General features: G+C 38.7%; 1 protein-coding gene across 2 annotated transcripts in view; it reads right to left on the bottom strand.

Moving 5' to 3' along the window:
• UTP20 (UTP20 small subunit processome component) overlaps positions 1-19,614 on the bottom strand; it is a 98,022-nt gene extending 78,408 nt beyond the window's left edge. For both annotated transcript variants that reach the window (XM_028121621.1, XM_028121622.2), the window contains exons 1-14: positions 19,408-19,614; positions 18,406-18,486; positions 15,436-15,502; positions 15,177-15,309; positions 14,107-14,295; positions 10,726-10,807; positions 9,908-10,045; positions 9,307-9,462; positions 8,587-8,733; positions 8,369-8,503; positions 7,082-7,159; positions 5,210-5,388; positions 312-467; positions 81-169 (exon numbers count right to left, since the gene is read on the bottom strand). In XM_028121621.1, the coding sequence (XP_027977422.1) occupies positions 81-169; positions 312-467; positions 5,210-5,388; positions 7,082-7,159; positions 8,369-8,503; positions 8,587-8,733; positions 9,307-9,462; positions 9,908-10,045; positions 10,726-10,807; positions 14,107-14,295; positions 15,177-15,309; positions 15,436-15,502; positions 18,406-18,486; positions 19,408-19,452 (1,675 nt within the window). In that variant the 5' untranslated portion in view covers positions 19,453-19,614. The remainder of the gene's footprint in view (positions 1-80; positions 170-311; positions 468-5,209; positions 5,389-7,081; positions 7,160-8,368; positions 8,504-8,586; positions 8,734-9,306; positions 9,463-9,907; positions 10,046-10,725; positions 10,808-14,106; positions 14,296-15,176; positions 15,310-15,435; positions 15,503-18,405; positions 18,487-19,407) is intronic.
• Between the last annotated feature and the right edge of the window lie 6,704 nt (positions 19,615-26,318).

The following is a 26,318-nucleotide window of genomic DNA, read 5'->3' as shown; positions in this document are numbered from 1 at the left end:
TCTAGGATTCCACATGTTTACAGTCACTTTGGCTGTGTCAGAAAAGACAGAGAAGAAAACAAATGGGGATTGTAACTGACCTTTTGAAAAGCTGCCTCTGTCAACATTCACGAAGAGTGACTCTATGAAGCATGTGACTAGTGGTATCACCTTATCTTTCTCAAGAGGTCTGTCCAAGAAGTCGGGAGACAAAGGGAAAAGTTCAAACCAGCATTCAGTGGCTTTTTCAGGGAATAGCAAGGAAGGGCTAATAAACGTTTAAATCAGCACACTAAGTATCTCTTTCACAATTAACCAGTTTATTTTCTCACCTAATATGAGGTAACACGACAAGGGCTGCCCAAGAATGTGAAAGGTAAGTAGCATCTTTATTTGGGGGTAACTGAATTATAGATAAGAGGTGGTCCAATACTGGGATCTGTTCTTTTCCTCCCTTGGATCTGGTCTTCTTCTGCCTTAAATAGGATCTGAAGGAAGAGAAGAAAAACAAATGTTTAAAAGAGGAGAGAACATAATCCCTCTTGCCCTCTGAAGTTTAAAATAAAACTGGTTCCTTTCCACGCGTGGTAGATTTGTGGGGAGGAGGGAACTGATGGTGGTGGTTGAATATAAATAACAAAACAAATGCAAGTCGTTTACTGATTTTTGGTAAGAGGCTTTTTCGATGCCTTTGGTTCTCCTTTTTTCTATTTTAATTTGCTTCATAACTTAAAGCAAGTCTCTTCTAGTTTTATGTATTATTTCTGAATTTTCTGATTCATTCAGATTCCTTCTTTTCTGTCCATTCTGCTGATGGACATGTTTTTAAAAACTGGAGAGGTAATTTATTATAATGAATGGACTTCCTTCCTCTATTCCCCCTTTCCTTTTTGACACAAATTTTACTACTTTACAAACACAGAATGATGTTGCACTAGTGGTGAATTTGACAAATGTCACTAAAGTGATTATGATTTAGAACTGTCTCTGCTTCTTTAATCTCATAAATGTTTACTTGATGACATTTTCTGACATGACATTTGGCTTTAGGTATCTGTTACTTTGGCACTTTTCTTGTTTGCCTCTTTTCCCTTTTGCCTCAGTTCTATTTGAAAGACAGAAATCTAATTGAAAGAAAAGTCACAGAAACAGTAAGTAAAATGATTTGTTTTAATAATTTATCCCCCATGGCCAGTTTGGTTAACTTGTTACATAATAGAAGTGGAACATCAGGTTTTTAGTCCTGTGTCCCTATTATCATGAAAAAGTTCTACTCTTTTCTGTTTCATGCTTACCAAGATATGAATGTTTGGAAATTTTAACAGATAGTTTAGTTAATTTCACTGACAATTTCTGAAAGTCACTGTACCTTGATATATAGTCTTCCTAGTAGTAAAGACTCAACAATCTGCAAAAATCTTACAAGAAAACATTGAGATGCTTTAAAAAAAAAAAAAGGCAGGTCATTGCTTGCCTGCTTTATCACACTTGCCAATGAGCTCCTCCAATAAAATCCACACTCCTTATCTAACCTTACAAGGCTCCATGTGATCTGATCCTGGCCTGCCTCTCATTCCACCTTCTTCCTTGCTCCATGCTCTGTACGCACACAGGCTTTCTTCTGGTTCCTCAAACATACTGAGCTTATTCCTATCCCAGAGCCTTTACACTAAGTCTTCCCTCCACATGGAAAGCCTTTCAACTAGATCTTTGCAAGGCTGGGTCCTTCCCATCATTACAATCAGCCCAAAGGTCCCTTCCGCCAAGAGGAGTCACACTGCCTCTCCATGCATTCTCCCTCTCAATACCCTAGTTTTATTTTTCTTTTTATCATTAAAATTATCTTGTTTATTTGTTATCTGTCTCACATTCCTCCACTCCAAGAATGTCAGCTCCCCAAAAAGAAGGAACCTTGTTCTTATTCATTATTATATACCAATGCCTAGAATAGTGCCTGATACAATTAGCACTTGTCAGCTGATAGAATAAATATATCTTCTAAAGAATCTTTTCACATCTATTATCTCTTTCTAGTCTCACAACAAATCTGTGAGACAGGTGGATGGAGTATTACTAAGAATATTCAGACAAAGGTGACCATTCACATGTATCCTATCTCTGTGCGAGTTGCAAAGGGATGTTTTCTTAGAGAAAGAGCACAGAAGGTGTGGCACCTGCCTTAAGCTAATATGCCTCAATGTATTTATTTATTCTTATTAGGACATATCTCAAGGAGGATTTGAGATGCCTGAGATGGCCTCACACAAGCCAACAAAGCAGCTTCATTCCCACTGCTTAGAACCCACAGTTTTGGTTACGTGCAAGGAATATACCTGTTGGGAATTGGTTTGGTGTTGCAATCAAGAGGAAAGTACCAAGGGAATTATTCTACAGGAGTTACTAATTATTCATTCCTCAGGAATCAGAGCTCAGTAAAATGGAAAACCAACAGATTCTATTAGCATGTTTTTGATAGAAAAGCTACTTTTAAGGTCAGCAGAAGAGCAACATGTGAAGAAAACGAGCTCCTCCAGAATCTCAAGCTGATCCAGAATCAAAAACTAACTCTGCTGTGTGACTGTGGGGACAATGATACCCATCTCAAGGGATGCTGTGATGCTTCAAAGCGGAGTACTCAGCAAAAACTCAAGGAATGTCCATCTATTCCTACTGCCCCAAAGCAAACCCCAAATGCAGCAAGTCTAACAAATCCCAGAGAAATAAGAAACAAGTACAAACACATAGGAATGATAAGGGAACTGGTTTCCTAATTGTTAATTTCTAAAAACACATCCACAACTACTGGAAAAATGATAACCAGAATTCTCACATATTTATATAAACCCTGTTTTCAATTCTAAAGGGTATTAATTATTTTTATTTTTTTTTAAAGATTTTATTTATTTATTTGACAGAGAGCATAGGCAGAGTGGCCGGCAGAGGGAGAGGGAGAAGCAGGCTCCCCGCTGAGCAAGGAGCCCGAAGCAGGGCTCCATCCTAGGACCCTGAGATCAAGACCTGAGCCGGAGGCAGACACTTAACCGACTGAGCCACCCAGGCGCCCCAGGGTATGCATTATTTTTAATGAAATTAAGAAAGTAATCCATGGCTCTCTTAACAATTCAAACAATGCAAAGGTATATAATCTAAGAGTTAACAGTCACTTCTTTCTTCTCCTTCCCAACCTCCTGACAAAAAGTTAAAATTTTGTGTATCCTTAGGGAAATGTCAATTCTTCCCAAATTGATCTACAGGTTAAAGGCAATTCCAAACAAAATCCCACCAAGGTTTTTTTGTAGACATAGACAAGATTCTTCTAAAATTTATATAGAACAGCAAAGGACCAGGAATAGCTGAAACAATCCAAAAAGGAATAACAGAATGGGAGGAATTTTTTTTCAAGATTTCAAGACTTATTTTAGACAGTCTCTATTAGAGGAGAATAGATACATGGATCGATGGAAGAGAATAGAGAACCACACATATATGCCCAACTGATCTGACAAAGGTGCAGAAGCAGTTCAATGAGGAAGAATAGCCTTTTCAACAAATGTTGCCAGAACAGTGGGCATCCACAGGCAAAAAAAGAAACTTGACCTAAACCTCACACCTTATATAAAAATTAACTCAAAATGGACCATGGACTTAAATGTAAAACATAAAACCATGACAATTTTAGAGAAGGAGGAGAAAATATCTAGGACCTACAGCTAGGCAAAGAGTTCTTAGACTTGACATCAAAAGCATTATCCATAAAATAAAAGTTGGTCAACTGAACCTCATCAAAATCTAAAACAGTGCTCTGTGAAAAATCTTAAGTGAACAAAGACAAGCTATCAACTAAAAGAATATATTTGCAGACCATTTATCTGACAAAAAAAAAGCTTTGTATAGAATATATAACGTGTTCTCAAAACTCAACAGTAAAGAAACAAACAATCTAGTTACAAAATGGGCCAAGGAAACAGATATTTCACCAAAGAGGATATATACATAGCAAATAAACCAAGGAAAAGATGGTCAACACCATGAGCCACTAAGGAGATGCAATTTAAAACCACAATGAGATCTCACTACATCCTACTAGATTTGACAAAAAATAAAAATCAGTGATGATACCAAATGCTGGAGAGGATGCAGAGAAACTCGATCATTCAGACTGCTGGTGGGGATATTAAATGGCACAACTACTCTGGAAAACTGCTAGGAGTTTCTCATCAAACGAGAGATGTACTTAGGATATAACTCAACAATTCCACTTTTGGGCATTTATCTCAGAGCAACAAAAAGTTATGTACATGAATGTTCATAACAGCTTTATTTATCATACTAGCCCAAAACTAGAAATGACCTAAACATCTTTCAACAAGTGAATCATTACATGGACTACACTACATCCATGCCATGGGCTATGACTCCACAAGCACACGAAAAGATGTTCAACAAAGGGATGGACTCTTGACACACACAACTTGGATGGGTCTCAGGGGAACTGCATGACTGAAAGCTGATCTCAAAAGGTGTATTCTCTAATTCCATTTATATAATGATACAACCATAAAAACAGAGAACAGATTAGTGATTGCCAGGGGTTAAGAATGGAAAGCAGAGCATCAGAGTGACTGTGGCTATTAAAAGGAAGCACAAGAGATCTTTGTGGTGATGGAACAGCTCTGTATCTTGACTCTGGTGGTGGTTATGAATCTACACATGTGAAAAAACTGCATAGAACCATACAGCCAGATACACACACACCCAGAGGTGAGCGCATGTACAACTGATGAAATCTGAAAAATGTCAATTTTATGGTTGTGATATCGCAGTTAACTTATGCAAGATGTTACCACTAGAGGAAGCTGGGTGAGGAGTACACAGAACCTCTCTGTACTTTCTTTCAACTGCACGTGAATGTACAATTATTTTAAAATAAAAGATTAAAAAAAAATCAGTCACCTCTTTCTTTCACATACCATCCTCCTGACATTAACCAGGTTAACCTGTTTATGTATCCTTCCATGTCTTCTTCTATGCTTATTTACACTTTTTGTTTTAACGTTGCGAAATGGGATCATACTAAACAACTATTCTACAACTTCCTTTTTTCACAGAACAATATATCATGGACATCTCCCCAGTTAATATACAGAGATCTTCATTTTTACAGCATTCTTATGTATTATAAAGTGGATAATCTTACCAACATTACAGGGAATAAAAACTTAGAACTTACCCCACTGTCTGTTGTGAAAAGACCAGGGGGTACTTCTCAATTGCCATCGAGCCAGCAGTGGGAGGTGCTGCTTTGTTCAGAATGAGCTTGGCCAAAATGGCCAGAGCTTCGTCTTTGACAGCAGCCTCATCAATCAAGAAGCAATTTTCAATATACAAGAGAAAGCTTGGTAGGAAAAGCTAAAAATAAGAAAGGAAATCACATTTATTAAAAGATATACATTTCATAACACCTAAGGAAGAGAAGATTCTAACACTTCCATAGACGGAAAAATAGATCATAGACACAGGATCAGAAATCATAAAGGCATGAGACCTCTTCTCCACAGAAACAATGAAAGCTAGAAGACCATGGAGTAATGCCTAAAAAACTGAAGGAAAATGACAAATCTATAGTTCTATACTTATCTTGCTAGCAATATGAATAAAGACATTTTCCAAGGTACTAAATCTCAAAATTTTACTTCCATTTATCCTTTCTCTAGCACCTCTGGAAAAAGTGTACCATCAAAATTAGAGAGTAAACTAAAACAAGGGAAAGGTGTGGGACCCAGGAAATAGGAGAAAAGCAAAAGGAAGTCCTATTACGATATCTGTGCCGTGGGCTGAGAAAGCAACTCATTCAGACTTGCACTGCTCTAGGAGGAATGTGTCTAGGAGAGGAAAGAAAAAAAAAAAATTGAGCTGCTAAATTTTCTGACATGTGAAAGGCTGTTGGCAGACAGACTCACTGACCAGCTATTCAAGGAAAATCATTTCCAGTTTTTAAAGAATTTGGCAATCTATAACTTCAGGAAAAATGAAAAGGCATATGAAAAAGGAAATGTAAATATAAAATACTCATTCAGAAAGATCAATTATATGGTGAACAGGAATCCAACCAAAATTTGTGATGTAACTCCATTGAGAAGATGAGAGGTAAAAAAGAACCAGAACCCATCCACCATAGGAGGAAGTCTACAGAAGAGTACTAAAACTAATGAATCAAGGAAAAGCAGTGTATTTGAATGATCAGAAAATATAAAGTAACAGAAAAAAATAGATAAAATCCAAGAGATGTGGTTGTTCTTGGCGAGGAAGGTGTGAGTGGAAATCAAGTGACTAACTTTTAGCCCTGCTTGACTTTTAAAACTACATACAAAGAGTACTCTGATGAAAATAAGATGTTTATAAAAAGACGAAAGGTAACAGGAGAGAAGGAAAAGATGCAGTTGCTAAGAAAACCAGAGCAAGGTAAAGGGCTCTCATTAGACAGGAAGGAAGAGGGCTAGGATATGAATGAAGAAGGTTTTTCTCGAAGCAAATGAGAATATATTAATGACTAAAGGGGAAATCAGAGAACGGACACAGAGACAGGCTTCCACGAAGTATGCTATGGGAGATCAGTTACAAGGAGTGGCAAATGTCGGACAGAAGGGAGGGGAGAGGGATAAAATAAATGCAGGATTTAATGGGAAAGATTTCTACTTCATTACATCACATATTGACGTAGTAGCAATGAAATGTCTTAGTAACCACCCTGCAATCCAAATGTTTCAGAGACTATTTTCTATGCTTCAAACTCACATAAAAGTTCCTTAAAGTCTTTTTTTAATTTTACTACATGGTTCTGTAACTTCCTAAAGGATTATTTAAAAACAAGTTGATTATCTAATGTCATTTCAATGCCCTAGCATATGGAATAAAGTTTTACTTGTGAACTAAAACTGAAATATAATTGCTTTAAAAACTATGGACTAAAACATCAAATACTTATTCTATTCCTCTCAAAGAAAAATCATAGGATTTTAAGTTTGATTATTTTATCATGACAGATTGATAACAAAACAAAACAAATCCAAAACAAAACAAATCCAAAACTTTAATTGCTCACCTGCTCAAACTGCTTCATAACAAACATAACTTCAGAAAAATCCAAAATTAAACGTCTTTCAAATCTGCTCTCAAAAATCTGTGGACCACAGGTAAAAAACATTAAGTGTACAGAGAGTACTTTGTCCATTCCTGAAAATAAAAAACATCTTAAACCTTCAAAGTCCTCTAACTTGTAAGCAGGAAGTGGTGGGACGCTTGATACAAGTTAATAGAAGCAAAAATGACTTGACTGCTGAATTGACCACTGTGCGGAGGGACACATCCAGGTGTGAGACACTGGCACTGAACGTTTCTCCCTGGGAAAGTAGCTGGAGTAAGGGAGTGGCAGGCACACTTCAACCAGTTTTCTGTACAAATGCTTGCCCTTCGGCTGAAAGAACTTACTTAGAAATGTTAGGGGCACTGGGTTTCTGTGCTGATGCGGGGCTCTGCCTAAGAGCTGCCCAGTTATTTCCCAGAGACAGAGAATTATGAAAGGACAAGGAGCACTATTTTATACCTTTTTCCATACTACATACTGCTACACTGCATGAGTCTAGGAAGAACCTAATTGGTCTTTCTATTTTCAATCCCACTTCCCTACAAGCCATCTTCTAAACTTATTAAAATGCAAATCTATCAAATCATTACCCTGCTTAAAATTTCTCCAGGGCTTTTCACTACTTGCAGGATAAAACCCAACCTAACTTTGCAAAGCGAAGCAGAGACTCGCCAATATACACCAAACCTCCTCATGTGTCCTTGTACCCAGGGGCTTACGTTTTTGGACTTTTCTTTTTTTTCCATTTCTGGACTTTTTGATGCATCTTCTGCTGTTCCCTCTCCAGGAATTTTTAACCCCTTCACTGACTGGCTGATGATATTTAACCTTCAAGGACTATCCCAAATATAAGTCCTTTGGAAAGCATTCTCTGTCCCTCAACCCTCATTATGTTTCAATATGACATCAATAGATTAATTCAACAGATTATAATAACTCACTCCTAGGGCCCCACTTCCCTAACAATCAAAAACCACAGGTACGAGAATGTCCACCCTGGAATACCTAGTCCATACCCAGTACATGGTAAGCTACACATGTTTGTTGAATATTTTTCATTTACTTCATCACACTGTTTTGCCTCTTTCTATTATAGCATGAAATTCACATCTCCTTGACAAGATTATAAATTCCCTGAAGGCTGAGCCTTTGCCACACCATACACTTCATAGTATTCCCCAGGAGGCTTACTCAATGCTAAATATCTTATTAACTACTCAATTAATATCTGTTTAAGTAAATTACTTTTTGTATGGTTTCTTTGATAAGAGTCTCTGGCAAGGGAACATTTTCACCCAGGATCAAAGCAGAAATTACAGCCAAGAGGGTCTCCCGGCAAGCTGTAGAAAGATTGGCTATTTGTAATGTTTGAGATAACACCTGTAAAATAAAAGAAAAAACAATGCACACTTAGCAATAGCTTTTAATGAACAGACTCTAAGCAAATGAAGTTGGGAACTCACCTTACAAACATCGATAGGTTTGATTATCTTTGATCCGTTCCCATGTTTCACAAGTATCAGATATGTTTCTAACAACCTTCTTATCTGTTCAGAACTTTCCCCACAGTTAGTTGTGGTTACTTTTGTATGTAGATCTAAGAGTGATTCCTGCCAATGGGGAATTTAACAGAAAGAATAACTATAAAATATCAAACTTATCTGTTAATCCAGTAATGAAAAGTACTGGGTGAAGCAATTCAAATTTTCACACTTTTATTTTGAAAAAAAGACACATTTACCAGGAATCACTAAGGATAATAATAGCTAATATTTTTGAGTGCATGTTTAAACAGTGCTTTATAAGTATTTACTCACAATCCTCATAGCAACCATGAGGTAGAGAATATTAGTGTCTCATAGTCCCACCAGATAAAAAAACCGGGGAACAGAGATTTAAGTAATTTTCCCAAATCAGTGACAAAGCCAAGATGTGAACAGAGGCAGTCTGGCTCCAAAGGCTGTGCTCTTAACCACAATGGTCTACTACATCTCAAAATACCAAAGAAGTACAGGGGATAGAGAGGGGGGAAAAAAGGTGGGGGAAATCCTAATTATGCGTGTAAAAGTATAAAGACACAATTATAAAATACAATTTCCAGCGGTGGTCTGCTAAACTAAGAGCAAGAACAATCAACTCTTAGGCTCCTTATTACACACAAATCCATAAAAATTAGAACTCACTTGCAAACATTCAAAAAATGTACCAAAATGTTCCTTGTAGATGTAGGACGCAGTAGATTTGACCATGTTTTTGAGTGTTTCTCCAACTAAAATCCATGGTAGTTGAGTTTCTGTTTCAGTAACTGGTCCTAGTTTTTGTAAAATTAGCTTCACTGCCTGTGGGAATCCAATAATCACTAAAATGGACATATATACTCTTATTTTTCAGTATTACACTGTTATTTCCCACTCTGATTAAGCTATATTTAAATCTGATCTAGAATAATCAAAGATATGGAAGCTTTGATGGTTAACTATACGTCTCAAAAGGAATTTCCAAACTAGGATGGAGAATTTTACCATCCAACTGCTCACTCCTCACTCATTAATCAATTTATGTTACCTTCTAGGATCCAGGATAAAGAAAATAGCAATGATTTTATAAGTAAACATACCTAATCACCTAGAACCTAGGTAGGCATTGTTATCAAAGCCCTAATGCTCCCCCCTTAGTGTTTATTTATTCCAGACTATCCTCTCTCCATACCATTTACATAAATCTTAATTTATTTTTCTTTTAATCTCTTTCACACAGACTCAAAATATCCTCCCGGTCATTTACCTTCCCTGTACAGGAATGAAACATGTTTCTAACTCCTTTGCACATTTCAAAGAGCAACTGTCCAACTCCTTCTACCTTTTCCGGATGTTCATCAAGATCAAGAAACATTATATTGAAAAGTGCATTTTTATCAGAAACCTAAAACACAAAATGCAAGTGGAAAATTGTATTTACAACACAACAAATCCAAATGAAGACATATTATTTACTGTTCCACAGGTTCATAGTTAAATTAGGATAAAATTCTAAAAAGAAGAGACACTTAGAGTGACTTCAAACTACTATAATAGTATACCACTTCTAATTTCACACACAACACTGATTCAGTGAAATAATATCAAGGTCTGTGCCAAGAAAAACTACATAAGGCAACATTCTATCTTTTAAAGTAAATCATATACTTATGAGTAGAAAAGAAATTAATACCAGTGTTTCTGTTTCATTACAAGAACCCTCTAAAATTTACTATGGAAATACAAGCGATATTATGATATCAGTTTCTTCTGTGAAATTATCATAAAAGTTTCTATTACTCTCACCATTCATATATTTACTGACTTGAATTAGAGGGTCCTTCTGATATACATACATTGAAAGCTACCGAAAACCTAAGTAACAATAAAAGGGTGACTCAAATTATTTCACATTAGTGAGCAAAGACAACCTAATGATGAGATAAACTCAAAATAGTAAAAGGTTTCTTCATATATATATATATACACACACACACACACACACACACACATTATAAAAGATGTTTCTGTTCATCAGATTCTTGAGGATTAATGAACAATAAACATATAAGATATCAGACTAACCTTTCTCATCAAAAAAGTAAAACTTTCAGCAGCAAAATTTCTTATATGTAGTTTTTTATGAGCCAGGAGTGTACTATACATGCTATAAATGAGAAAACAAGACATGTTTAATCACATTTTAATAAATATATACTCCATGTCAACTATATGCCCCACACTGTACTAGGTATGCAAGGAATACGTTGCAAGTATAAAGCAAGTGGTTTAAATCTTGCTCAATTACCAAGACAGAAGATGAAGGTAACAGAAAAGAAAAATCCTAGGGTTGGTGGTACAGGTGTTACAGAAAAGACTCCATGAATAGCTGAAACTTGTAGGGATTCCTGAATGATGAGAAGAATTCAGGTGGGTACTGGAGTGCATTTGACTAGAGATAAAAGCAAGAGCAAACACAGGGTGGGCAGAAACGATCACAGTCAAAGGACAAGGAAGCTAGTCCATTTGAGAGAAAAAGGGTGTTGGGGTTGGGGATGGCTGCTGCAGATAAAGCTGCCCAGGTAAACAGGTAGCTCTGAACACCAAACAGAGGTGTCTAGACTTTAGCTTACATCTGTGTAAGCACTCACTGTGTTACTTCCTCTAACCAACACAACCCCATGGAGTATAGTTACTGTTATCCCGGTTCCACAGATAATAAGCCTGAGACAGAAAGGCTAAGCAACCTTCTCAAGGTCATAGACACGTAGCTATAACTAAATAATTACTTGTAAAATCATATTGTTTAAACGGGTGACATGGTTTAAACATGGTCTCCTATTTTTACCATATCCTCAGTATCTAGCACTTCCTTGCCCACAGTAGGTACTAATAAATATTGGCTGAATGAGAAATGAGTATTTCCAAGAGAGTAATTTAGTAACAGTATACAGGATGAAATAAAAGAAGAGCTGGCAGTCCAACTAGAAAGCTGCTCAAGTCATGTGAGCGTGGGCAAACAAGGGCATGAAAGAAGCTTATGGTAGAGGGAAATGCTGAAAGATGGACCAAGAGGCATTTCAAGAGTCCTTGCAGTGGAAGCAAAGACCTTACAGTGGCCACAAGGCCCTTATGTGATCTGGACCCTACTAGTACAACGTAGCACCATCTGATCACTCTCTGCTTATACACACTGCCCCACGACCATGACTCCTTGCTGTTCCTCGCGCACACCAGGTATCACCTAAGATGTTCTCCTGCTAGACTGTAAACTTTGCACAGAGAGGGATTTTTATCTGTTTTATTTGCAATTGTATCTCAAGTGTCGTACACGTAGGCAGGGCTCAATAAACACTCACTGAATTGAGTGAGTATATGAATAACAGAATCAAGAGGATGTGGAGTCCCTGAAGACAAGTGGGTCAAAAATGCCTCTAAGACACCGAGCCTCAGTTGATGAGAAGAAAAATGGAATCACTGTTGGAAAATGCGCAACCAAACAGGGCCTAGCAGAGAGTACATATTTACTGAACACATGAATGGATGAAGAGTTACTTTCAGTGGGAATGTATTGACTCTGATTTCAGTAATACTTAAGTGGAAATAGCCAGGCTGTTGAAGATGTCACACTGAGAGAAAATATCTTTAGAACTGGAAAGCCCGACTTAGGAGATATAAAGGTAACAACAGAAGTCATGATCCCAAATAAGCTATACAGTGGTCCCCTCCTTATCTGCGGTTTCACGCTCCATGGTCTCAGTTACCCATGGTCAACTGCAGTCTGGAATCAGATGCTCCTCCTACTGACTACGGTCAGAAGGTCGACAGGAGCCCAGCATTACACGACAACACGTACGTCGTCATTCCCCTCACCTCATCTCATCATGTAGGCATTTTATCATCTCGCATCATCACAAGAAAAAGCGTGAGTACAGTACAATAAGGTATTTTTGAAGAGAGATCACATTCACACAACTTTTATAACTAAAGGTTGTTCTAATACTAGTTATTGCTGTTAATCTCTTACTGTTCATTTATGAATGATACTTTATCACAGGTATGTATGCATAGGAAAAAATATAGCACATATAGAGTTCAGTACTATCTATGCTTTCAGGTATCTACTGGGGGTCTTGGAACATAAACCCCACACATAAGGGGGGACTACTGTATATTGCCCTAAGATCTTGCTGGTTTTGAATGAAGTAATCTTGGTTTCTAATACATTTTACCAAAAGCTTCACAGAGAACTAGTAAAGACTGGAAAAATATTTCTTTCTCATTCTTTGTTCAAAGTAGGGTAGAGGGAAGGGTGGTTCAATGAAGGGTAGGGTGAAGGGGGGTGGTACAAAAACAAAATCGACAGTTCTATCCCACACCCACACCTATATTTGGGAGGAGGGCGTTAATCTTCATATTCCTGTGACAATTAAAGTATGTAGAAATAATCAGTAAACCAAGGGGAAAATTTGATCAAGTCCCTGACTGAAATTGATTATAAACAATCCTTCTCTTAAACAGAAAGGAACTATGGAATTCATCCTTTTTCCCTGTCCACATTTGCTCACAATGTTCCCTGAGTATCTCTTTGGGCTTAATTAATATGTTAGGGGCTGGGTAAATGCATATTTAAGACTGGATTCTTGAAGTGTTCACAGGTTTGTAAAACACATCATTACACTGTGAACAAACAATTGTAACAGAAGTTGTGTGATGTAAGTGTATAAAATGCCAGAGGGGTTCAGAGTAAAAAGCTTTTTAGCTAAGGTGCCCAGAAATATCTGTGGAGGTTATGAAAACCAAGCTTGGTTTTGATGGCCAGAGGCAGGATTTTAGTAGCTGGAGATAAGAGAAGATCAGGTCAATACAGACTAATAGAACAGACTATGGACCACTTTGGCTGGAGAACCAATTTCGTATAATTAGAGACTGAGTTGGAAACGCAGTGTGGAGTCAGACAGAACCTAAGGAAAAAACAATCAAAAAAACATGTCAAGTTAGGCAGCCATGTCAGCAGGTATACATGATGGGTATTGTGCATATTTTAACTAAATATGGGGTGGGAGTGAGAAATTCTGGTTGTCAGTATTGATAAAGACTGCACTTGACCAAAAAACAAAAACTTGAAACTCGAACGCTAAAAAATTTCATTACTGAGGAGGACTGTCCTATTTAGGAGCCTCAAGCACAAGCACACAGTTGTTTTCACAGAGGCAATCTTGAATATTTAACACGTGTATATTGCCTTTGCTCTCGAAACTGATGCAAGTGGGGAGAAGGACTGACTGTAGACAGACTTGAGAAATCTTTTGGGGATGATGGAAATGTTCTTAAACTAATTATAGTGATGATTTGCACAACTTTATAAATTTACTAAACAGCACTGAATTGTAAATAAGATAAAATCATATTTAAAAACGACAAAACCCCTAAACCAAACCTGTATTAGAGAGAGAAAAGGGTCACCTGTATATATTGGACATGTCCTTCACCATTAGTCTCCACAGGTACTTGTAAAGATAGGACAGTGAGGTGAAAGCCCATTCTAGTAACTCTGTGTCCTGAGTCTCCAGGAGTGAGGTGATAGTCAGGAAAAATTCCTGAAAATGTGGATAGAAGTCCGTCTGCAGATCTCGTGCCAACTGTACAACCAAACTGGATTAAAAATAAGTAGAAGTAACTGATTGAGACATACATATCAAAAAACAAAGACTGCAAATCTATTTCACAAATGACAGCAGATTGCCTGTGATCACAGGATTAATTAAACCTTTCAAATTAAGTCTTAAGAGATATGTAACATTTTTCACATTTTAAGGGTTTAGCAAAGAAATCAGGCTGGAGCAAGAAGGTGCATTTCATCACAAGTTATGCTCAGTCATTCCTGTAGTGTGAAAGAAAAATAGGGTTTTCTTAAATGTATAAAACAAAAGCAAAAAAAGGATACCTCAAAGATTCTGCTTTTTGGCAAAGCACTAATGTTCTGATCTAGCAGAAAAGGTAAATTCTTATTTTTAAATTCAAACACCAGATATAAGGCAAATGTAGCTATAAAACACAACCTTTATTAGTTTCTTTTTTTAAAGATAATTTATTTATTTAAGAAAGAGAGAGAGAGAGCATGGGAGAGAGCGAGCACAAGTGGGGGAGGGACGGGGGAGAGGGAAAAGCAGACACCTCACCGAGCAGGGAGCCCAACACAGCATTCGATCCCAGGACCCCGGGATCATGACCTGCACCAAAGGCAGTTGCTTAACTGACTGAGCCATCCCAGTGCCCTTTAAAACACCTTTCTCTTTTTTTTTTAAAGATTATTTATTTATTTGAGAGAGAGAAAGGGAGCGAGCACAAGTGGGGGCAGGAGCAGAGGGAGAAGCAGACTCCTGGCTGAGCAGGAAGCCTGACGTGGGCTCGATCCCAGGATCCTGAGCTGAAGGCAGAAGCTTAACCGACTGAGCCACCCGGGTGCCCCAAAACACAACCTTTCTTAAAATTCAGGGAAGTGTTATTGAGCTTTCTCTCAACATACTACTTACTCCAAAAGGGGCTGATAGGCAAAACTGTTCTTGATTTGCAGGTGAGTCTTCAGACTCTGAACTATCTCATTTTGATGATAGACCAACTGATTGAAGGATTGGCATTTGTCAATAACTTCTTTGTAAAATTTGCCTGGGTAAAAAAAAAAAGAAGAGAGCGAGAATAGGTTCTGCTTTTCTACCATACCACTATTTAGTTGTTTTGAACACATAAAATGCAAATGATGGGAGAATAAAATAGGAACAAAATGGAATATACCAAAGTGTTCTGTAAGGTTCAATTCTCTCCATTTCAGCAGACCCTCAAAAAAGTAGGTTTCGACTTCCTGCCAAGATTAAAGCAGTCCATTAATTAGGCAACTCAAAAACTATGATCAAAGTAAATAAGAATAATGATATACCTTGAGACAATGATAAGAGTCAAGAGTTTAAAAACATTTCTTTTAAAGGGCATTAACTAACACACTTAAAAAGCAATCAGCTGTACAATATAGGCACATGATTTACAAAAACAATATTTTATTGATTTGGTTGCAGCAAATAATTCACTAAAACCTATGTAATAGTCACACTAAGGAGAAAAATTTTTTTCTGTTTTCTACAATTTTAGGCCCAGGAAAAAAATGTGCTGACTTTTAACAGTTGTCATTCTGCTTTTAGAAATATGAATTATAACCTTGTGGGGAAGTACTCTGGCAATTATTAAGATGAAAAGAAAAAGCCAGGTATGTCCTCTGACCCACCAATTCCCATTTTAGAGATATTTCTTATAAAACTTACAAACATACCAGTATAAAGATGTTTATTCAGCTCTACTGTAGTGGGGGAAAAATATCAAACACCCTAAATATCCAACAATAGGAAAGTGTTTAATGTAACCTATGGCCCATACATACTAAGGTATATTACATGGCTATTAAAAATAGTTATATCTCTATTGAATTAGAAGGATGTTGATGATAAACCCCCACAGTAATAAAAGCAAGAAACGTAGTGAAGTACACAGGAGGAACCAATTTTTTATAAATACATACATTTGCCCATATTATATGAGAGAAAAGTACAGAATACATACATACCAAATTGTCAATATTAGTTTCTTTGACAATAAGGAATGGGAGGGGTGAGATAACAGGTTTTTCTAAGTTCACCAATATGTTGTCATGTTATTTAGCTTATCACAGTATATATTACTTTGTGCTTTGGAAAAGTAAAACCAATAAACTATTTGTGTGTGTGTATGAAGAGAGAATATAAACTAGTACACACACAAGCAGCATGCCAAATCTTCTACAATCTCAAAATATGTCACTTTCCCTTTGCACTGTGATTCACAGCCCCTACCACAAAGGGATGGAGTCTACTTCCTCACTCCTTGAATCTGGCCTCGCTTTCTGACTTCCTTTGACCATAATGTGTAATGGAAATGATCTTGCAACGGGCAAAGTTAGGCTTTAAGAGGCTTTGTAGCTTCTGCTTTCCCTCTCTCGAAAAGAACCTGCCATCATGAAAAGAAGCCTACTGGAGAATAAGAGACCACGAGTACAACCAAGACTAACATGCCCCTAGTCAAATGTGATTGAGACCATTGTGGACCATCCAGCCCAAGATCCTATCCTAGGCTCTCTTCTCTACTAACTCGACATTCTATCTCTTACCCATCTATCTCTCCTGTGGCCCATAAACCATATACTGAATGCTAAATCTGTAATTCCACCTCCAAAGTTACCTGTACTTCTCCAGATCCATCGTTTGGATGGCCGTAGGTATATCATTAACAAGCCCCAAATGGAACCAACCCTGTGCTTCTCTTCCTACAAATCTATCTTGGTAAGTTATGTTCTCAACCACCCAGTTGTTAGAACCAAAAACCTTAACCCCCTTCCTCCTTTCATAACCAGCGGGTCACAAGACCTATCCATTCTACTTTTTTAATATCTCGGGAATCCTTTCCTTCTCTCCCTCTTGACTGCTACTTAGATGACTACCATATCCTCACACCTGGTTGTCCTGACTCCAATCCTGCTCTTTCTTCCACATTAAAGCCAGAAAGATCTAAAACTTAGACCTGATCATGTCACTCAGTGCTCTACAATCCTTACAATCCTAGAATGACATCCCATAGCTTCAGGATAAAATGCAAACTTAGCTTGACATATGAAGTCCTCTATGCTCCTTGACTATTTCTTCAGTTTTATCTCTCACCAGCTATGTCCCTCCACTACCCCAGTTATCATCAACACACATAAACATGACATATACAATTATAAACACATTGAAATGTTTTGCAGTTTCTTGAATGTGACATGCATTTTCTAGCCTCTGTTTATATAGGCTTCTCTCTCAGCCTGAACCAGCATTTCCTGTCTTCTTTGCCATGCTAAAACCTATACAAATAACAAGACTCAATTCAGCTTTCATCTTGTCTACATTACCTTTTCAACACCCCACCACATACCCACAAGGAATTTAGGTTAGGCTCCTTCAGTATGAGTTGTCAAAGCCTTAAGCGCTTATCCAGATCACCTCAGTCAACACGCTACATTAACAAACTGGAGATAAGGCAGCCAAAGAGACAGTGAGCAGAGTCTGACTAGAGCAAAGTGAAGAACTGTAAGAACTGAAGTTGAATCCCTAAGTTAAAGGCATGATATATAGGACCTTAAAAGGCTAACAGAGAAACAATGACTTCATGTAGCAAAACAAGATTTTTAAGTAGAGATGTGACTAAGAGCATGTTTACAACTGAAAAAAATTATGTGGTTTAGCCCCCTTTTTTTTATAAAGGAGGAAACTAAGCCCCAGGAAAGTGATGTGCTCAAAGTCTCTTTAAAATTGCAGCTTTAGGCGTATGAATCTGCAGCAGAGCTCTGAGAATGCACATGGGAAAGGGAGAGGCTAGAATCACAAGAGGACAGCTAAGTGTCTTGTTAACTGTCTAACACAGCATTACCCAACAGAACTTTCTACAATGATGGAAATGTTCCATATCTGCACTTGTCCAATATTGTAGCAACTAGCCACATGTGGCTATTGAGCCCTTGAATTTTTATTTTGCTTTAATTTACATTTAATTTGCTGTGTGTAGCTACTGTATAAGATCACACAGGTCTAATGCATTTCATGTTCATAAAGGAATGGCCTAAAAAACAATTCACTTCTACTAAGAGGAGAGACTAAAAAATCAACTATGAATACTTGAAGATTGGATAATATAATGTTCTCTTACCTCATCATAGCTTGCAGTTCTATCAATCCGGTGAATAATATCAATATTCACATTCCCCAGTCGTTCAGCAAATGTAAGGAACTGTTGGGGGATATTTAATATACAATCATCATTTAATACTTATCACATCTTGAATCCCTGTTTTGAATGCTGTATAATAATCACATGTTGACAATTTCCTTGTGAAAACAGAAAGTTTAAAGTTTCAATAAGCTTCCTCCCGTACTATCATTAAAAATAACGGTATGCTTTGCTTGCAATTTCAGACTTGTATTTTCAATCAATCATAAAATATATAATTGTGTTTTGTAACTAGAAGTAGGCATCACTGATGAATTACAAAAGTGTAAAAATAAACTCAAAGTCTTAGACGCGCTGCACTACTTTATGAAAATAATTAAATACTTCCATGAATGTATTTGCAGAAGTTCAGTTGTGTCATTTCAAATAAAATTTCCATGCTAGATTGTGGTGGACCAGGTGAAAGTTGGCGATGTGGCTTCGCCAGATGTGTTAGATTTCATGACCCGCTACAAGCAGAGGGATCTGGTTAAGTCGCTGCAACAATAGTGTTTTGAAAACACAGACAAACGGCTGTACCGTAACAAAGGAATTCTCAGGGAACAAACAAAAAGTGATGTCACGGCCATTAGCTGGAAATCACTCACCTCCTCCCGCCGGCTCGCCCAATTTGATCTTTATGGATAAAAGAGCAGTAGAGAAACATCTCCTAAGCAGCTAGTCTATGATCATGAATCTCACTCTGGGCTAAGGGAATTCCCAGGCAAGTCAGGCCCCACAAACCACGGGCGAAGTCGGCTATCCAGACGTCTTTCCCCACCTCATGTTTACTACACCCGGAAAGTCTCCCTTCTTTGCCATATAAGGGACTCACGCTCAGCCCAGAACACTACAGCCCCGGGAGTCCCGCTCAGACCCAGTAGCAAGGCTGAGGCAGCAGGAACCCACACCACTGTTCTGGGCCCAAGTTCCTTTGCTCACCCGGTACGTGTTTTCGGTCTTGTGGGAAACGGGCTTTGTCTTCATGGCTGCAGAGAGGCAGGGGGCCGCGAGGACCTAGTTGGGGGGTGGAAGGGATGCAACAGACGGTACAGAAGGAAACTGGCTCACACACTTGCATGCACTCTCCGATTGCCCGGTGCTCGGACTTCATCACGTGCGGCTTGTGCCCCTGGGTGCCGCCATATTGAAGACGGGGAGGGGACTGGAAGGATCACGTGGGCGGAAGAAGTGACAGAGCAGGCGCAGCCTCCTGGAAACCCGGTGGGGCCTCGGAGAGCTGCTGCAGGTGCGGACGTGGAGTTCTTTTTCTCGTTTCAGGAAAGATTTCTAGGAAAAATCTGTATTTTTATTATAAAAGAAAACATGCCAGTCAGCATTGTCAGCTAACAGTCATTATCCTTCAGCTATGCACCCTGCAAAGCTCTTTACATTAATAATTTCATAGTAAAACTCATTGTGAACGCTACGTTAACATAAATAAGGAGCATATTTTTAAACCCCTTTGGCATACGAAGAAAGCAGGGATGTGCAGCCGGTAAGTGGCAGTCTAGCAGAAGTCTCCGAGCGTGAAAGTCTGATACACTTAACCACTACCTGTCCAAATAAAATTGAAAAATAGAAAAGGAGATTTAGGGGAAAAAAATCTTACAATTTCATGTGCAGTCAGTTAATATTTCGGTGTTTTTCCTACCACTCTTATGTTGTGAAACATAACTGTACCAACGGTTGTATGTATATTTTTTTCACTTATTCACTCAACAAGTATTTCTTGAGAATCTACAATGGGCCATGCCCTGTTCTGTGAGCTGAACAAGACACACAATAATAATATTAATATAATTCTGTTTGGAAATATTTAGTATGATGCTTACAGCTTACACAAGGAGAGATGTTAAGTAGACAACTGAATACATTCCTGCCCAGAGCTCAGTGTAGAGGTCAGGGCTGGAGGTGTGACTTACATGCCTTAAATACTCTTCACTGCTGAACCATGTTGGGTATTTAAAGCCATGGAACTGGTTGAGATCATTTAGGGAGAGAGTGATGAAAAGGAGGATGAAGAAGAGAAGACCCAGTTGGACCTTGGAGTGCTCCAACATTTAGCAGTGGACTGGAAGGAGAATGGGATAGAGAGCCAGTGAGGTAGATACAGGCTAGTCTTGGCATGGAAGAAGAACCAGTGGTCAACTATGCTGAAAGCTGAGGCTAGGAAAGGAGCTGCTGGATCTGACAAGGTGAAGGTCACTGGTGACCTTGATAAGTACAGCCCAGTGTTGAAGAAAGGAAGCAAAATATGCATGGACTCTGGAGGAAATTGGGAGAAGAGGTGAAGTAGGTATAACACTTTCATATTATTATTGGCATTATGACATCAGTATTTTCTATGTCATCATGGGATTGTAAGTATTTTTAATGGCTCCATAGCATTCATGGATTTTTTAATAATAAAATATAGAAGTGCCCAATATTTGGTTGGTTTCCAGTAAGCTGTTTTTTTTTTTTTCTTTAGGTGGTTCTTCACCTTAATGCATCACAGATCTCTTAAGGAAGTCAGTGAAAGCTGTAGACCTTCTCCTCAGAAAAGAGCAAATAAAGTCATTCACACTAAACTGCGTAGATGATTTCAGAAAATTAGAAGTCTACAGTCATCCTAAGGTAAGAGCCTCCACTCTAAGCAATATTCCCAAACTGTTACTAAAATCACCCCCCAGATAATTGTGTCCTTTCCTTTCTCTGTGCCAAGACCTTGAATACCTCATGCCATCTTCTGTTTTTCCCCACTGTTGTTCTGCCTGATCCATTTATTCCAGTCAGGAAACTTACAGTTCCTTCCTTCCTTCCTTCCTTCTTAAGCTTGATCATGAATTCTTGGAAGTTGTACCTTTTAATCTTCATTTCCTTATTGCCTAGCACACAGCAGTTTCAAGTCCATGGGACTATATGATTACATGAGTTTATGGAAGTGGAGTCCAGAGAAGGCTTCTGGGTACAGGTGACATCTAAGCTGAGACTCAGGAAATGAATAGAAGTTAGCCAGGCAAAGGAGGAACACAGACATGAATGATGTTATCTAGGTAAAGGGAAAAGTATAAAATGAAGGGAACAGTGTATGAAAAGGTTCAAAATGGTTGAGTATAAATTTGGTATTTTTAATTCCTCATTCTAAGCCACACCCTGTCAAAGTAGCACTGGCATTGGCATCATCCCTATCATCCTTGGGCTAATGGAAAACATAAGGGACAGGGTGAAACTGAGAGGTGGGGAGAGCCTCAGTTTCCTGATCTATAAAGTGGGGACAGCAGTCATACAAGGCTGCTGAAAGATTACCTAAGGTATTATAAATGATGGTCTGGGAGGGGGCGGGTCTGTCTGGTGTCATGGTCTTGTCTAGAAAGGGGCGCAAGGGGTGCAATATGTCAAATCAGAGATGATCTTGACCCGACAAGGGACTAAGGAGGTGAGGGCTCAAATGAACAGAGGCGAGTGAAGTGAAAGAGAAGAAAGAGTGGACCAAGGAGGATCTCTTAGTGACCTGTAAGTAGCAGGGCAAGCTGATCCAGAAGTCATTCTGTTCTTGAGAGAACTATGTACTGTTCGCAGTTGTGTGGAAATCAGGAGGCATCAAGAGCATGGAGGTTAGATCCAGAACAGTTGGGATTTTCCATGTTTAGTTGATAACTGACTAGTGACTTAACCACTCAGCCTCAATTTCCTTATCTTTAAAAAAAGCATAGTAGTCCAATCTGCCTTTTTACTTTCTGGTCGGTAAGGAGATCCTTTGTTGTAAAGCAGGTCAAAGTCTCCTATAACCTAACAGCCATTTAAACATTAGTTATTATTATTTTAATAGTTATCTTTCTCAGTTATGTGACCACATTTTAGCATGGGAGCACTGAGCTTCTATTCTCCTTTCCCTTGTTTAAAACGTAGGCATCAGAGACATCAGACCAGAAATTACAGATTGATGGGTTTGACAAGCCCAGTGTAGCCTAGCAGTATGTTTTGTTTACAATATTCTTTTTTTTTGAATATTTTATTTATTTATTTCAGAGAAAAAGAAAGCACAAGCAGGGGGTGAGGGGTGAGGGGGCAGTTGGGCAGAGGGAAGGGGAGAAGCAGACTCTGCAGAGCAGGGAGCTTGATGTGGGGCTCAATCCCAGGACCCTGGGATCATGACCTGAGCCGAAGGCAGACGCTTAACCGACGGAGCCACCCAGGCGCCCCTGTTTACAATATTCTTAAAATATTTTAATTTGTCAAAAACCTAGGGATTTCAGGTGAAATCCAGATTTCCAGCTTCTCTTAAAAAAAAAAATCCGCAGAACTCACCCACATTTGGAAAAGCAACAGTCGAGGCCCCTGGATGGCTGTCAGTTAAGTGTGTCTAACTCTTGATTTCACCTCAGGTCATGATCTCTGGGTCCTGAGATGGAGCCCCGCATTGGGCTCCCCGCTGAGCATGGAGCCTACTTAAGATTCCCTCTCTTCCTCTGCCCCAACCTCCACCCTCCCCCTGCCACACCCAACCTCCCCCCTACCCCCTGCCACACTTGTGCTCTCTCTCTCTCTCTCTAAAAAAAAAAAGAAAAGCAACAGTCAGCTGGAATTGAATAGTGGCAGCACCCTTTCCCCTGTCCCTACCATTCCCTGCTGTCCTTCCCTGGCCCATACACTGGTTTAAGGTGTCCACCTGGCCCTGTAGGCATTTCAGTTTGCAGCCTCTGCATTGGACTCTTCCAAGTGGAAGGCTATTATCTTCGGTTTTAAACATACCTCTGGCAAATAGGTTGCTTCTGCTGCTTTTCTTGTTGAATACAGTGAGTGGCTCAGCTATTTATAGGGGCGTTGGTGTGGTTCTCAGTTGGTGTGAAAAGATATGTAATACCCTCCCCCATCCTCTGAAACACACACACAAACACGTGCACATACACATGCACGTGCATATATATGCACGCGTACACTCACGTGTACACACCATTGCCTTCTATGTTCAGCTTGTTTCTTCCTCATTTCCACTCACCATTTGCATTTCTGTCATGAACATTAAATTCCTTATTTTCTTTTAAAAGCTGTAAGAGGAGGCTCAGTTGGTTAAGCATCTGCCTTCAGCTCGGGTCGTCATCCTGGGGTCCTGGGATCAGGTCCCATGTCGGGTTCCCTGCTCAGCGGGGAGTGTGCTTCTCCCTCTCCCTTCGCCCCTCCCGGTGACTTGTTCTCTCTCTCTCTCAAACAAATAAATAAAAATCTTTTAAAAAAGATATGAGAGGTTAACCTAAATTAACCTGCGTTTTGAACAATTTAAGCATCTACATATTTTTACATACTTATTTTCATGATTTCTACTCTTTATTTCTATCCTTAACTAGATTACTGATGTCTTCTTTAGGAAGGATGAGGAGTCTCATAATTTGGATATATTTCTCCTTTTCCATTTTCCTACTCTCCCCTCGGGTTATGCCATTGCATCAAATTGATTTTTGTCTTGGTTGTTTTACATCATAGTTGCTTCTTTGAATGAGAGGTGGGGTGAGCTTGGACTCCACTGCCAGGTCTCCCAGGATCCCTTGCTCTGCCACTACTGTGTGGGTCTCAGTTTACTGAGACAATTCAAGTGCCCCTCATGGAGTTGTTATGAAGAATCAGTAACCTAGTAAGTTGGTTTTCCAAGTGTGGTCCCCCTACCAGCAGCATCAGCACCCTATGGGAACTTGTTAGAAATGCAAGTTCTCAGGTCCCACTGCAAACATACTGAATCAGAAACTCTGGAGGTGGGGCCCCTGGTAATGAGTGTTTTCACAAGCCTGCCAGATGATTCTGATGCAGGCTTAAATTCGGGAATCACTGATTTAATGTATGTTAAAACATCTAGAACATTGGCACATACCTCACTCTTGGTGTCTGAGGTTCAGGTTAGGTACGAGGGAGGGCCTGTGTCTGAGGCTGTATTTCTTTGGCTAACTAATTGGTTCAGAGAAGAACATGTGTCCCAAACTGGGCTAAGAGCCCTATCTGGACCTTTGGGTAGAGCTTTAGGGAAAGAAATGCTTCCTTTTTTTTTTTTTTTGATGTGCCAAGATAATAGGACCTTGAAGCTATTGGTGGCCATTGTTATCACTACAAGGAGAAGTTGACCTGAAAATGAAGTTTATGCAAAGGAAAATAGAGCTGAGAGAAAAATAGGGAGGGAAGGGAGAGGGAGAGAGAGATCAAGAGATTGGGATTAACTACTTTGAGCCACTGGATCCATCCAGTCCTTGGGTTTTTTAGTTACCTTACTTCATTAATTCCCCTTTCATGACTAAGCCCATTTTAATTGGGTCCTGTCACTTGTAACCAAAATAATATTTACACAACTAATGTAAATTTTTTGAGTTGCTGATAAACAAGGCTGGAAACTTAAACTTTCCTCTAAACACAAATATTTATGTAAGAAGTAAGAATCGAAAAGTCAAATATAAAATCTTGATGATAGGAGTCAGTGTGATGGATTGGAAAGAATATCAGACCAGGAGTCAGAAAACTTGGGTTCTAATCTTGGGAGGTTTACTCGGCTGTGTGACTTTGTAAAATTAACCCTGTGTCAAAAGAAGTAGTGTACATTTTCATGATTTAAATGTTGCATTATGTGAAGTCAAAGAATTAATAGAGTTGCTTCCAGAACTTCTTACATATATAAAATGGTAAGTTTTCAATATTAGTAAGAGAAGGCAGAGGAAAGGACACTTTTTAGTTTTTCATATACCACTCTTTGATCCGTGATAGAATACTTTAAAAGATACACTTCAACATGTGTCTGAAGAGGATGAAAAGACACGCCACAGAATGGGAAAAAATATTTGCAAAACACATATCTGAATAAAGACATGTGCCCAAAATATGCAAAGAACTTTTAAAATTCAACAATAAAAAACTCAATTAAAAAATGGGCAAAAGAGGGGTGCCTGGGTGGCTCAGTCATTAAGTGTCTGCCTTCGGCTCAGTTCATGATCCCAGTGTCCTGGGATCGAGTCCCACATCAGGCTCCCTGTTCGGTGGGGGGCCTGCTTCTCCTTCTCCCACTCCTGCTTGTGTTCCTGCTCTCGCTCTCTCTCTCTCTCTGTCAAATAAGTAAAATCTTAAAAAGAAATAGGCAAAAGAACTGAATAGACACCTCACTAAAGGAGATACACAGAGGGCAAATAAACATATGAAAGATGCTCAATGTTATATGTCATTAAAGAATTGCAAAATAAAGTAACAGTGAGATACTCCTACATACCTATAGAATGGCTAAATTCCAAAATAGTGACAACACCAAGTGCTGGTGAGGGTCTGGAGCAATAGGAACTCTCATTCATTGCTGGTGGGAATGCAAAATGGGACAGCCATTTTGGAGATATGTATGTATGTATGTATTTAAAGTAATCTCTGTACCCAATATGGGGCTCGAACTCACAACTCCAAGATCAGGAGTCACATGCTCTACTGACTCAGCCAGCCAGGTGCCCTCTGTATTACCTACTATCTATTTCTTACAAAGCTAAACAAAGGCTTATCATATGGTCCAGCAATCACTCCCTTAGGTAAGCTAATGAACTGAAACTTATGTCCACACAAAAATCAGCACATGAATGTTTATAGCAGCTTTATTCATAATTGCCAAAACTTGGAAGAATTAAGATGTCCTTCATTAGGTGAATGGATAAACAAACCATGGTACATCCATATAATATGGTATTACTCATCAGTAAAAAGAAATGAGCCATCAGGTTATGAAAAAACATGGAGGAATGTAAATGCATATTGCTAAGTGAAAGAAGCCAATTTGAAAAGGCAACATACTGTATGACTCCCAAGTATGTGATGTTCTGGAAAATGCAAAATTACAAAGACAGTAAAAAAAAAAAGTG

This window comes from Eumetopias jubatus, unplaced genomic scaffold, assembly GCF_037043125.1.
Source record: "Eumetopias jubatus isolate StellerSeaLion01/CBP00866 unplaced genomic scaffold, mEumJub1_p1.0 scaffold_8, whole genome shotgun sequence".
In the NCBI taxonomy this organism is placed as follows: Eukaryota; Metazoa; Chordata; class Mammalia; order Carnivora; family Otariidae; genus Eumetopias; species Eumetopias jubatus.
The sequence above is the reverse complement of the archived record's forward strand: the minus strand, read 5'-3'. Positions and strand labels throughout refer to the sequence as shown.